The following is a 13,268-nucleotide window of genomic DNA, read 5'->3' as shown; positions in this document are numbered from 1 at the left end:
TTTCAAAATTTACAACTAAAAAGTTCATTTAACTTAAAATTTTTATAAACTTGACACATAAAAGACAAACTTTAAAATGGATCGTTTTGTGATTCCGCCGTCTTCTCCGGTTCTTCCTTTTACCTTGGGTATTGTATCTCCCCTCTCAAACTACCAGTTGCTAGAGTTGCAGCGCCCTTTTAAGTTTTCAAACATAAAATTTGATTAAAAAAATAATAATTAAATTAAATTATTATAAAATTATACTCTTCAAACAAGAAGAAGTGCTCTGCTCTTTCTATACTTATAAGTAAATTCTCATAAAGTTGTTCTATTGTTATCATTTTGGTCTTTTATCAACTGAACAAGCACTGTCAAGGCAAAACTGCAACTACACTTGTAATCTCATCCACTATGTAATACAAATTTCTCAATAATGAGAGCCAACACCAGAAGCCTAAAAGCTTGGTTGACGCTAGGATGTTCCATGTTGAAGTATGAATGGTTGAAGGTGAAGAAAATGGTTATCACTTCCTCCGAAATTTTTCATACAGCTTTTGGTTGTATTTGCTCAAAATCAAAAACCTCAAACATGATACGTCTCACATCTGGCTTCCCATACGCAGTGTACGAAAGACCGTGAATGGCTTGCTGAACAGCAGTTGTAGCGGGGTTTCTCAGCCTTCTATTGTGCTCAAATGCATCTTGTACTTGCTCAGAGTAGGCAATAAAGTGATGCAGATGTTTATCTCTCAAGTACCTCCCACAGAATTTGTTCATCAGAAGACGACGGTGCCTCTCCTGTAGCCACTTCCCAGGAGCATCTAAATGCTTCATTAGTAACCTCTCAGCCATCACAAGATCCTGAAGTAAAAGAGCAAAGGTATTTTATTAAAACAAATTTACCACAACATACTTCGTTTTAATCTCCTTTTACTCTTGGTATTAGAAAGGGGAATACAGAATAGAACTATGTTTCAAAGTTGTGAACTATAGTGTGCTTGTTTTTACTAAGGCCAATACAAAGTTGCAACAGTTGGAAAGTTTAAAGAAAATGATACCTGTATCTTTTGGCCAACATATTCTAACCGCTCATAGCAAAACCGAGGATGCTCAAATTTGTATTTTGATGGATGCATGAAACAAAGCTGTGACAAAGAACAAATGGAACTATATCAGCAAACAAGCGGACAGGTGAATACTCAACAAACTAGAACTTACAAAAAAAAAAGGGTTTTCTGGAAATGGAGTATTTGACAATTAGATGTGATTGTCAGTCATGTCTAATGATTCCAATGGGAATTTTAAAAAAATGGTTGACTTTGGATGGCTCAATTGTTTGAGAATAGTTGGCAAAGATTTTTAAGACACTTGTGAATACAAGAATACACCAGAAGAGAGTGCCAACCACACAATGGATAATATAGGTGACTGAAACAAGTTATAGTACAGGGATTGTTCCAGTAGTGAAGTATTGTATCTCTCAACCATTCCTATGTCTCAATAGCACAGTACAGTGTACACTGCATACTACAAACACTAATCGTACACTAGATTTTCATTACATCAATGCGAAACATAAAGTTTTGACACAGACATGGAAATATATACATAAGGATGTTTGAAAGAAATGATTGAAAATAAAGATGTATATACATTGGAAATAGAAAAAAAATACGAATGAGTAACTATATACATTTCTATGTAAATTACAATATTGAAAGTAAAGAAAGAAAGAAGTACCTGTAACCCAAGTCCAAGTTCAATATTCCTAGCTTCAGTAATGTCTGGAATTCTGTCTGACATTGCTAGTGGATATCCTAGTGTTCGCATGACTTGGGGTCTGCTGTCATAATCCCAGATATTCCCACGGAACCGATGCATGCCTGGTGGAACACAAGCCCTGAAAAGCCTTGGGTGTGCAAAGAGAGCATCTTCAGGAGGCTGCAAAAGAATTTAACATCAAACAAGGGATTCACTCAGACATTGATAAGAATTAAATTAGCTGTCTCTAAGTCCAAGACAAGAAAAAAAAAATCCCTCTCCACCCACCTCTTTTTGCAGTGAACTAGCATTCAATTGCATGCATGCTTGCATGATTTATATAGTAGTTAAAGTCGTAGAAGATGTCCCAGTAACTTAACAAATTTATTTCCCTCTTACTGATTCTAAAACAGTTGTGCATATACCTTCAATTTCTTCCAACACAAACCTCAGTCAACTTCCAATTTGGCATGCACGCAAGAGCAAAAAGGCTGCAATGTTCTTGTAACCACAACAATGATGATGATAATAGTATATAAGTTCACTTCCCAATCAGGATTCTGACTTCTGAGGTTTAAATTCATGTTTTCTATATTTATCATTTCCAATAGGGAAACAAAAATAATAATATTACAACAAAGAATAAATAAAATAGAGCTTGCCTTGTAAGCAGCAACATCTTGCCAACTTAGCTTATTCCCTTCAAATTCAACAGAAACATAATCTACGTCTTCAAGTTGTCTCCTCAATTTTGGCTGGCAATCCTCAGCTTCCGGATCCATTCCAAATACTTCAAAAAGCACTCGATACACTTCTGGCATGCCAAAACACAAATATATTGCACCAAACAGAGCCCAGAACACAGACCTGCCAATAACAACCAAAAAGTTAGTAAACTTTATATTTTTCTACTAATTAAAAATCCAAATGTCAACCATTAAGTGTAACACAATGCTAATCCTTTGCAATTTAGTGCAGGAAGGTCAGGTCGATGCCGTCTATCAACATATCAAACACAGGAATGCTGCCAAAGAGCCATTGAATTTAATTGATGTCACAGAGATTTGAAATCATGCTCTAAACAGTCAAGTCAAAAAAACCAAGCCTCACTCCCAAACCAGTTGTCCCAAGTGTTGTCACATGAACAATTTCAATTCTGACACGAAATCTATGCTTTTGTACATGTATGTTCATAGAAATAATTTTGTTAAAGTGGCACTTGTACCTGAGAGCAAAGCATCCTACTACTATACATGTAGGATCTCCATTAACACAAGTTTTCATAATACTAATATGGATTTTATCTTGTACCAGCAGAAAAATTCCTTTTCCAAATGTCCATCCAGCTGAGATCTCAACACAAGGATCTAAATACAAATTTTGACAGATTTTGCTGCATTATTGTCTTTTCTCCCCTAACATTATTTAAGCTCTACTGTTTGTATATGAAAGCAGATATAAATGTCAAACCAATGCCTCCAACTTTCAAGAACCATCTCTCCTATCATCTTCTCATCTCGTCTAGACTCTAGGCATTAGAGTGAAATTTGATTTCCATATAGCATCCAACCAAAACAACTAACAAAAGCTTCATCCATAACCTTCAGCACTAGCAAAGAAAATGGGTAAAGTTTAAATACATCGAATCTTAATAGCAATTAACTACAACTTCACTTGCTCCCTCTGTGCTTCTCTCTCTTCCAACAAATTTGAAGAATAAAACATACTATAAATCTATAATGACTAATGAAATTCAAGTAGCATGACTAAGCAATTCTGCTCTCTAGCAATCAGGCATAAGGAGAAATGAACTATGTATATGTAGCATTCAAATTGTCCAACAACTGATGCTGGCTACCACACGTGCCCTATCAATTTTCACGTGTCTACCATTCTTTTTACAAGTGAAAGGAGTATTGATATGAACCAATTTCTCTATCTTCCCACAGAAACCTCCCGAAACATAATCCTTTTTTACATCAAGCAGGTGCAAAAATATATAGCCAATCTCTTGTTTGCTGATGCCAAAAGAGCTTATCTGTCTTTTATTGAAAAATAAGGAAACCAAATATTAAACATGTATCAATGATCCACATATCAGAGGCTGTCAAACATTATAACAACCTTTGGAAAAGTGACCAGCAGACACAACAAAACTTCAGTAAGTATAAAGCCTCCAACAAATTACACCAAAAGGCTTTAGCATAAACTAGGCTCTACGCACATCGAAAAATTATGGGGAAAGTAAGAAGCATAACAGAATCTTTCCACAAACCACAAAAATCTAATTCCCATAATCATTCCACTCATAATGCTACAGGTCCAAACTAATGTTTGACATCCCATCAAAGGAATCTAAATGAGAAACAGAAGGAAACTCACTTCACTGGCGGTTCTCGATCTTTCCTAACCAACTTATCCATATCATCATAAGGGAAAACCAAGTTCTGCAAACTTGCCGCCTTAATCCACTTAGGCAAATTCCTCTTTCCAATCAACGCAAAAACTCTCTCCCTCAGTGGTGCCGGAGACTCCCTTGGATACCTCTGCAAAAAATACTCGCAGAAAGCCAATTCCAACACGTACTGCCCCAAGAACCAGAGCCTCGAGTGCCCTGCTTTCACATGCCTCGAGTTGGTCCTCTCGCAGCTGGGGTGCTGAAACGCCAAATACAACAATGTATCAAACTGCTTCGCAGGATTATCATCCCCAAAACTATCGGATGGTTCCAGAGGATACCCCAAAGCTTGCTTGGCCTCGAGCAAATACTCGTCAATCCAAGTCTTATCGACATTGTTCAGGCGCGAAGAAGGTAAGCAAGAACTCAGTAAAGGGAATTGCTTGAGGGATAATTGAGGGCTATTTAAAAATCTCTGTGCGAGTTTCTTGTCGTCAAGTGGAGGCCTCAGTATGAATCTCTTTGGGGGTACTTTCTTCTTTGGAGAAGTGATTTTTTTGCGCTCTGCAAGCTCTTTGAGGAGTCTCTGGGGGCTGTTTTGGGGAAGTTCTTGTGGGTCTATAGCAACAGCGAAAACCCCGAAATTTTTAGAGATTTTGGGGGTTTTGAGGTGGATTTGGATGGGAATTGGAGAGAAAGAAGATGAGAAGGAGATGTCAGATATTTTGGGGAGATGAGTGAAAGAAGATGAGAAGGAGATGTCAGATATTTTGGGGAGATGAGTGAAAGAAGATGAGAGTTCCATGAGCGTAGAGATTTTGAAGTGTTAACCAAGAGTTTTTAACATTTATAAGGAGGCTATTTGAGAGAAATGGGAGGCCTAGGGCTTCAGGTTTTGGAAGTGAATTTGGAGGGCATTAATGGAGGGTTTGGCACTGACTGAGTGCTACTGAGTTGCAGGGTTTTAGGGAGAGGGATGGATAAGGTGTATTGAAGATGCGTGGCAACAAGCCAGTGACCCAACAACTGTTCATCTCTTCCCTTGGTCAGATATTTGAAGGGCTTCATGAGACACCGAAACGGTTCGTCGTTTATATCCTTTTTTTTTCCTAATATTTTATTATATAATTGTTTGCTATGTTTTATGGTTAAATTAATTCAAATTTGTCATTATTTCTAAAATTTTTAAATAATTAAAATTTTTTTAACATTTTTAAAATTCTAATTATTTTAATTTTTAAAATTAAAAAAATAAATAAATAATTTTTTATTCATTTAATTTTGAGTTATTTTAAATCAAAACATATCACATCAAATTCAATTCAAAGTTTAGAGTTTATTTGTTTTAATTCTATTTTATAATATTTTATAAAATTCAATTGAATTTCATATTTTATGTATTTAATTTGAATAAAAATAAAATTTTAATTTTAAAAATTTAATTTTGTAAAAATATCATAATTAAAATCAATTCATATTAAATTTGATAAAAAAAATTTAAATTAAATGCCAAAAAATTATATAACAATATTTTTTAAACTATAATGCCCTTATCAAAAAAATTTCACTGAATAATCCATCTTCTTATATTTATTAATTAAAATACTTATTAATTAAAATACTTATTAAGTACTATTAATTAATTAAAATTTTTAAAAATATATATATTTATTTTAACTTGTTATTATTTTCAATTCTTATTAATTTTTTTTACGTGTATCCACTTTCAACTTTTTTTAAAAAAATAATAATTATTTATATAATGTAAAAAGTTTTGCACAATAAATCTCTTATATTATGAGATAATATTTATTAAAATATTGTTAATTATTAAAAATTTATTAGGTATAAAATTTTTTAATAAAATAAAAAATTATAATTTTTTATTTTTACTTTTAAAGATAGTTTAAGAAATGAGAGCAAATAAATTACAGAAATTATATGAAACATAAATTATGAAATGATCCAGTATTTTGCAAGAATCCGAAAACAGGGAGAAAGAGAGAGTTGAAGTTTTGTTGGGGGAAAGTTGTGATAATTAAGGGTAGAATTTAAAGTAATACATTGAGACAAATATTTTTAATTTTGTGAAATTAATTTCAAAATAAAAATATGGGTATGTAATATTATTTTTTGAAATTTTTTAGACTTTGTTTATAAACTCTTCTATATAATTTATATGAATTTGAAGGATATAAAATGAATGTAACATGATATTGAATTGCTGAGTTAATTTATTAGATTTTTTTTTATTTAAATTTAATTTATTATAAATTTAAAATATAAAATATATAAAAAAATTTACTAATTAAATATATAAATATCACACATTTATATTTTAGATTAACAATCAGTCCCTATAAAGAAAAAAAAAAAAATCCCCTAGCCTTAAATGGCCAAATCTCAAATATAGGGTATTTCCTGGGAAAACTTTTCAAGCAAAGCCGGGACTCCACTTCTTTTCATTCTCCAAGCTGAGAGAAAAAGAAAGGAAGACTGAGACTTCTGTGGACGGGAATAAATACCACGAGTAATCTCCCACCTTTAGCCGCCAATGAACATGCAGCCATCTCATCCTTTCAGAATCCAGCTACTGAAGCCCACACCACAAACCTCTATTTGTACAAATTTTTAGCCTTTCTTCTGCTACATTGTTACCAGAAATGCCATCCATTTTAGGCTAATACAACTCCTCTTGTCCGAAGAAATCAGGTCTAAAATGGGCAACTCCTTATGAGTAAATCACTGTTTTTTGCTAGAGAATTGATGAGAGAGCTGAGCTTCTAAAACCATTATTGCTCAGTTAATAAGCTTTTTGCCTAAAATTTGAAGGAGGGTCTTAAGGAAACAAAAAAGGTGCTCAGGAGTGAAGATAGGCATGCGGGCATTGATGTCTTTCTGCTTCATCCAGAAAACCTCATCGACTAATTAACTCCATCTAAAAAATCTCTCTGTGCTGATTTGGCCTTACCATGATGGAGACATGATCCCAATAAAGATCCTTCCTTCTTTACCAGGGTGAAGCTTGATCAGGACGAAACTGCACCCACCAGTATTGCGGATATATGTCCTCAAAAAATAAAGAGCTTCTGTCCACTTCCATGAAGAGAACCAGTGGATGGTTGGCTTCTTTTTTCTTTACCTTCTTGTTTTTATCTTAAATTATCTTGTTTTCTTTTCTGGATATAATTAATGGAGATGGCACCATGAACTTGTCAGGATTTTCTCCCAGGAAATCCCCAGCGATGTGACTGTTCTTGCTGGAGGAGCTTCCTTTTCATTGCATAAGGTTGGTTTTATTAATCTTGATTCCTTTTTTCTCAGTTTACAGTATCATTATACTTCCAAAAACATTAGGAGGACCAACTTCTGTAGTAATTGAAGTCTACGAGTCTAAAACAAGCATATGCAGTAGTGCCTATATTCTTTTAGGTTGTGCCAACAGATCAAACCAAGAAGCAACATGAATTGAGTAATAGATGATGAAGTCTGAAAAATTAGTTTTAGTAGTTGAATTCTAATAGTCCTAACAAGTATATATCTAGGCCTAAATTTTCCATGGTTAGAGCTACCCATTATCTAGGCCTAATTGTAACTCACCTCATTGTCTCTGTTTAAAATTTGCTTGAATTAAGAATTTTTGTTGGTTTCCTACTCCCATGGCAGTTTCCATTAGTCTCAAAGTGTGGATACATAAGGAAACTGGTATCAGAATCTAATGATGCTGATCTTCCTGAGATTCAAATCCTGGATATCCCTGGCGGGGCAGAAGCATTTGAACTTGCAGCCAAGTTCTGCTATGGAATCAATTTCGAAATAAGTAAAGAAAACATTGTCTTGCTTAGATGTGTCGCCGAGTATCTAGAGATGACTGAGGATTATGCAGTTGGAAACTTGGTGGCAAGAACTGAAGCCTACTTGAGCGAAGTGGCACTCAAGAGTCTCGCTGGGGCGGTTTCTGTCTTACACCTATCAGAAAACCTCCTTCCATTGGCGGAGAAATTAAATTTGGTGAGTCGATGCATAGATGCAATAGCATTCATGGCCTGCAGGGAAAGCCAGAGCCAGTTTTCTATGTCAGGTAGGTCTAATAGCGGCAATGAAGGCGTGCTTTCTTCCAAGGCGTCTCAGCCAAAGCCTATTGTTGATTGGTGGGCTGAAGATTTAACTATTCTTAGGATTGATATCTTCCGAAGAGTCTTGATTGCAATGATGGCTGGAGGGTTTAAACAATATGCTCTGGGTCCCATACTTATGCTCTATGCACAGAAATCTTTACGAGGTTTGGTGAGATCCCAAACGTGGAAACTCAATTTGATTCAATTATATGGCCCATGTGTTTGCCTGTAAAGATTTTTTTTTTTTTTTTTTTTTGTGCAGGAATTATCTGGAAGGGGGAGGAAGAAAATTGAACCACAACAAGAGCATGAAAAGAGGGTTGTTTTAGAGACAATCGTGAGTCTTCTTCCAAGGGAGAGAAATGTACTGTCGGTTAGCTTTCTATCTATGCTGCTTCGTGCAGCAATACATCTCAAAACAACAGTTGCTTGCCGGCTTGATTTGGAGAAGAGGATGGCCTTGCAATTAGGACAAGCCGTCTTGGATGATCTCTTAATTCCTTCACACTCATTTACTGGGGACACATTGTTTGATGTGGATACAGTTCAGAGTATCATGATGAATTACCTCGACTACGAAGTGGAAGGAGACCGATTGGGGTACCAAACAGATGATGAGTATTTTTCTCCTCAGCTAAGCAACATGGAACGAGTTGGGAAGTTGATGGAGAACTACCTAGCTGAAATAGCCTCTGACAGTAACTTAACTGTTTCAAGATTCATTGGTCTTGCTGAACTTATTCCAGAACAATCAAGGATAACAGAAGATGGAATGTATAGAGCCATAGACATCTTCCTCAAGGTGCACTCTCTTACATGTAATCTCTTTGTCTGCTCTGCAGTACCTTAATTATGCCTCACTAAAATGTTTCAGTTTATTCAGTTCATATCATGGATCTTTTGATGATTCAAAAAATCTTAATTCCAGAACATCAATAATAATTCTTGACAATCAACCATATGAAAATTAGCTCTCATCTCTAAGAGCAGCTTCTTAGTCATTTTCTTTTAATAAATAAATTTTGAAGAGGAGGGGTGCCATGGTTTGAACATCCTCACCTTCTGCACTAAGAGGCATGCGCCAACCTTATATCCAGCTTAATCTTGTGCCAGTTTAGCCTTCCTATGCTGTTCAATTATTAAACTATAATTTCAATCATGAACCTTTATGTAGATATTGATTGAATTGTCAATAGATTACTAACTTATTGCGATTCATTGATGATCTTTACCCATCATTACGCAAATATATCCTATCCTGAGTGGGAACTAAATGTGGAACTTGTAGCATTCTTACATCTTCATGGACTTCCTTCAAGAGAAGTTCACCTATTGATCTGCCTCTCTCCTTATAATTATTCTGATAGGCTCATCCTGCTTTACGTGACATGGAGAGGAAGAAAGTGTGCAGTTTGATGGATTGTCAGAAGCTGTCTAGGGAGGCTTGTGCTCATGCTGCTCAAAATGACCGGCTTCCTGCTCAGACTGTGGTTCAGGTGCTATACTATGAGCAGCAGCGCCTTCGAGATGTCATGAATGACAATCTCATGGGTGGTGATTCTGCACTCCCTTCCAAGATGAATCTATATTCCACTGATATCCTTCCTGTTTCTGATGAGATTTCCAGCCTAAAGAGAGAGAATGAAGACTTGAAAATAGAGCTTGTGAAAATGAAGATGCGATTGAAGGAAATTGAAAAATCTGGAAGCAGATCAACCACAGTCAGTCCAATGTATAATACTATGCCATCTGCTGATAAACCTCCTTTGCCTCGAAAATCATTTATAAACTCCGTGTCAAAAAAGCTTGGACGGCTTTATCCTTTTGTGCGTGCTGAGGGTGACTCCATTGCCAAGGCTCGGGCAAAACCCAGCAAGAATAGGCGGCATTCCATATCTTGAAACATGTTCACCGTTGAGCTCTGCACTGTATGGGGAGTATAGTGTCTCGATTATTTTTTATTTTTTTGGGGCTTTGTTTTTAGGACAGGCTTGAGAAGACTAGTAGCCAGCAAGCTGTCTGTTTTCATTTTCTCCTTTTATCTCTACTTCTGCTTCTTTTGCGTGATATTCTTGTAAATAACATTGTCATTTTGTCTTTATGTCATCAATAGTCAAATTGATGTTCTGAAAAAAAAAATTGAATGCTGCAACCAGTACGTACTGCAATTCCTTCTGGCTGGACTGCAGAGAAACTCAGAGCCCGCAAACACTAGGACTCGAGTGAACGAAGGTCAGCAAATTTCGTGTTTCTCCCCCTTCCAAAGCTGCTCTATTGAATGTGACTAGTGGTTCAGAAGCAATGGACCTCATTTGATCAACACAACCCAGAAACTGTTCCCATCTCCTATCTTGTTAAAAACATGTCTTTGATATGTTCTGATGATCAGATTGCCCCTTTATTTCTACTTTGTTATTAATTTCTGTTCGGGGTACTAGGGAGGGCTGATTCAATCACCCTTCAATTTCAGATTCCTGAAACATATGTTTCCGATAATAATCCTGTAGGATCAGTCAAAGTTTGAGCTACAGTAGACCAGAAATATTCTCAACTAAGACAAAGACCTTGTAACTCGTAAAATGCAGTAAGTGGCAGTAATTAGGGATAACCACGAGGATATCTGTAAAAATTATTTTTTTTAAATTTGATTATTATTTTTAAAATTTGAATCATGTCTTCGGTCTTATTAAAATTTATTTTTAATTATCTAAATCGGTTCAATTTTATATATTTTAATTAATAATCTATATAAAAAAATTATTTTTATTAATAATTTATATTTTAAAAATTTAATAATTTTATAAAATATTTTAATTTTATTTTATATAAAATAAAATATATAAAATTTATAAATATTATTATAAAAAAAATATATTTTATATTTAATTAAATATTTATATAAATTAATTCAGGTAACAAATATCTAACATGTAAAACTCGAACTCAATCCTAATCTGTCACAGGTATTAAATTTTAAACTCGAACCCGTTCTAAATCCAATTATATACTATCCAAATCCATTTTATTAGAATTCAGTCGGATCGAATACCAATAAAAATTCGATCCGTTATCATCCCTACTAATAATAGAGCACAGGTCTATATCTAAATTATTGAATCCTTTTGGATAAAAGGAGCTTTTGAAAAGCAGGAATGACTTTGGAAATCAAAGAAATAAATGCTCAGAAGGGATCTCCACCCTGTGAAGCTATGCATATTTGTTTTCAGGACAGGCATGCCTTATTCAGATCATAGGCTTTAATTATTGAGATGTTCATCTGGTGGCAGACAAACAAAAATAAGCTCCGTTACTTCTTATCTGGTGGTGTAAGGTTTCATGCGTTGAGTTGATTATGAAGAGCATTATAGAGAAGAGGAAGCACTGAGTCAACGACAATTTCCTTTACAGGATCTGGAAATAATAATAATAATAATAATAATAATAATAATAATAATAATAATAATAATAATAGAAAAAACAATAGCATTTTTAAACAATAGAAAAAATAATAATGATAATAATTTATTAAAAGTATATAATTATTTTTTTTATATGTGTTCTTTTTTATATTTTTATTCAACCATTTTCCTTTTAATGAGTGTAATATATATATATATATATATATATAATACTTTAGTTATACACTATATTTTGAAATTAATATAATTATTTAAATATCAAATTTATTAGCTATTTAAATATAAAATTTAAATCAAGATATTATTTTATTAATAAAATAAAATCTCAAAAGTTAATTATTTCATATTGAAATAGAATTATGGGTATTTTGATATTTTTATTATAATTAACTATAAATTGGACATAAATTGAGCAAAAGAATAAATTTGTCAACAAAATAAAAAGTGATAAATTAACTTGTTTGATTTTTAAAATATAAATATTAAATTATTAATTTTGTCAAACATATTATATTGAAATCTACCCTAAAAAAAATCTAAAACACACTAAAAATGACATAAAATTCCCAATTTGTCCATTAGGTAGAGTCCTTGTGATATAATAATTGTTTTATTTTTTATTTGATTTTAATTTTAAATAATTTTAAAATTTTAAAAGTCATTTTATTTTTAAATAATTTTAAAATATATATTAATTATACACTCATTAAAAGAAAATTGATTGAATAAAAATTAAATAAAAAAACATAAATAGAAAAATAATTATACACCTTTAAATAATTATATTTTATTTTATATATTTTTGAAATAGTGGCATTTAAATAATTGTGTACCTTTAAATAATTTTATCATTTATTTTACATCCTTCTAAAAATAATACTGAGAATAGTATTTTCAAAAATATATAATTATATTTTTTGATAAAAAATTATTGATTTGATGTACTATTCAGAACGGTATTTTTAAAAGCAAACATTATTTTTTAAGTAGTTTTAGCTTGAAATTATATTTGTAAATAATTTTTTTAACATTATTTTTTTGGTAGATTATTTTAATAATTAATCCTAAATTTCAAGGGCGTTGCCATGTTTTGAGTTTTTTTTTTTTTTTTTTTGATAGATATATTGATTTCATTGACCATATGCAAAGAGAATACAGGGCCGAAGTCGCAATACGTAAAATGGCATTAGCCCAAAAAAAAGGCCCACCCCCATACCCACAAGAAGGAGAACCTTAAAGTTAGGCGGTGCCCAATTCGAAGAAGACAGATTCGGTAAGAGTGAAGCCTCAATGCCACTGCCCATCAACCTTCTGGAGCCAGGGGAGACAAGAAACCATTCGACAATCGCATAGCTGGAGGTGCCTTTGTCACCAGAGCCATGCAAGGCGAAAAAACGGCAAATTGCCTGCACAAGACATCAACTTAGATCTCTAGAAGGCCAACCAAGGACCAAACAACATAAGCTAAGAACCAACAGGATCATGGATAACCAGAGCACTAAGAAGAAGATGGCAGAGATTCAAGGCCTTTCAATCTCTCATAACCGTGAGGGACTAGATACCTACGCCAAGTCGAGGTGTTGTAAACGT

At 33.6% G+C, this 13,268-nt stretch overlaps 2 protein-coding genes across 2 annotated transcripts; one reads left to right on the top strand and one right to left on the bottom strand.

The window, feature by feature from the left end:
- Positions 1 to 248: 248 nt before the first annotated feature.
- Positions 249 to 5,175, bottom strand: LOC110649361 (ribonuclease III domain-containing protein RNC1, chloroplastic). Its single transcript, XM_021803896.2, has 5 exons — positions 4,126 to 5,175; positions 2,406 to 2,610; positions 1,723 to 1,923; positions 1,041 to 1,127; positions 249 to 843 (listed from the first exon to the last, which is right to left on the bottom strand). Exons 1-5 carry the CDS (start codon positions 4,944 to 4,946, stop codon positions 526 to 528), a joined length of 1,632 nt encoding a protein of 543 aa, XP_021659588.2. The 5' UTR covers positions 4,947 to 5,175; the 3' UTR covers positions 249 to 525.
- Positions 5,176 to 6,633: 1,458 nt separating this feature from the next.
- Positions 6,634 to 10,660, top strand: LOC110665129 (BTB/POZ domain-containing protein SR1IP1). Its single transcript, XM_058154443.1, has 5 exons — positions 6,634 to 7,262; positions 7,361 to 7,430; positions 7,808 to 8,428; positions 8,522 to 9,061; positions 9,627 to 10,660. The coding sequence occupies exons 1-5, from the start codon at positions 7,207 to 7,209 to the stop codon at positions 10,158 to 10,160; spliced, it is 1,821 nt and encodes a 606-aa protein (XP_058010426.1). The 5' UTR covers positions 6,634 to 7,206; the 3' UTR covers positions 10,161 to 10,660.
- The last annotated feature ends 2,608 nt before the right edge of the window (positions 10,661 to 13,268 follow it).

Source organism: Hevea brasiliensis, chromosome 10, assembly GCF_030052815.1.
Source record: "Hevea brasiliensis isolate MT/VB/25A 57/8 chromosome 10, ASM3005281v1, whole genome shotgun sequence".
Lineage (NCBI taxonomy): Eukaryota > Viridiplantae > Streptophyta > Magnoliopsida > Malpighiales > Euphorbiaceae > Hevea > Hevea brasiliensis.
Note: the sequence above shows the minus strand (reverse complement) of the source record. Positions and strands in the feature narration are given on the sequence as shown.

Coding starts and splice junctions, on each gene's coding strand:
- LOC110665129 (XM_058154443.1), top strand. CDS start 7,207: ATGTCCTCAAAAAATAAAGAGCTTCTGTCCACTTCCATGAAGAGAACC. Junction 7,431..7,807: donor CTTCCTTTTCATTGCATAAG/GTTGGTTTTATT, acceptor CTCCCATGGCAG/TTTCCATTAGTCTCAAAGTG. Junction 8,429..8,521: donor AGAAATCTTTACGAGGTTTG/GTGAGATCCCAA, acceptor TTTTTTGTGCAG/GAATTATCTGGAAGGGGGAG.
- LOC110649361 (XM_021803896.2), bottom strand. CDS start 4,946: ATGGAACTCTCATCTTCTTTCACTCATCTCCCCAAAATATCTGACATC. Junction 2,611..4,125: donor GATCGAGAACCGCCAGTGAA/GTGAGTTTCCTT, acceptor TGTTATTGGCAG/GTCTGTGTTCTGGGCTCTGT. Junction 1,924..2,405: donor AAGATGTTGCTGCTTACAAG/GCAAGCTCTATT, acceptor ATTCTTTTGCAG/CCTCCTGAAGATGCTCTCTT.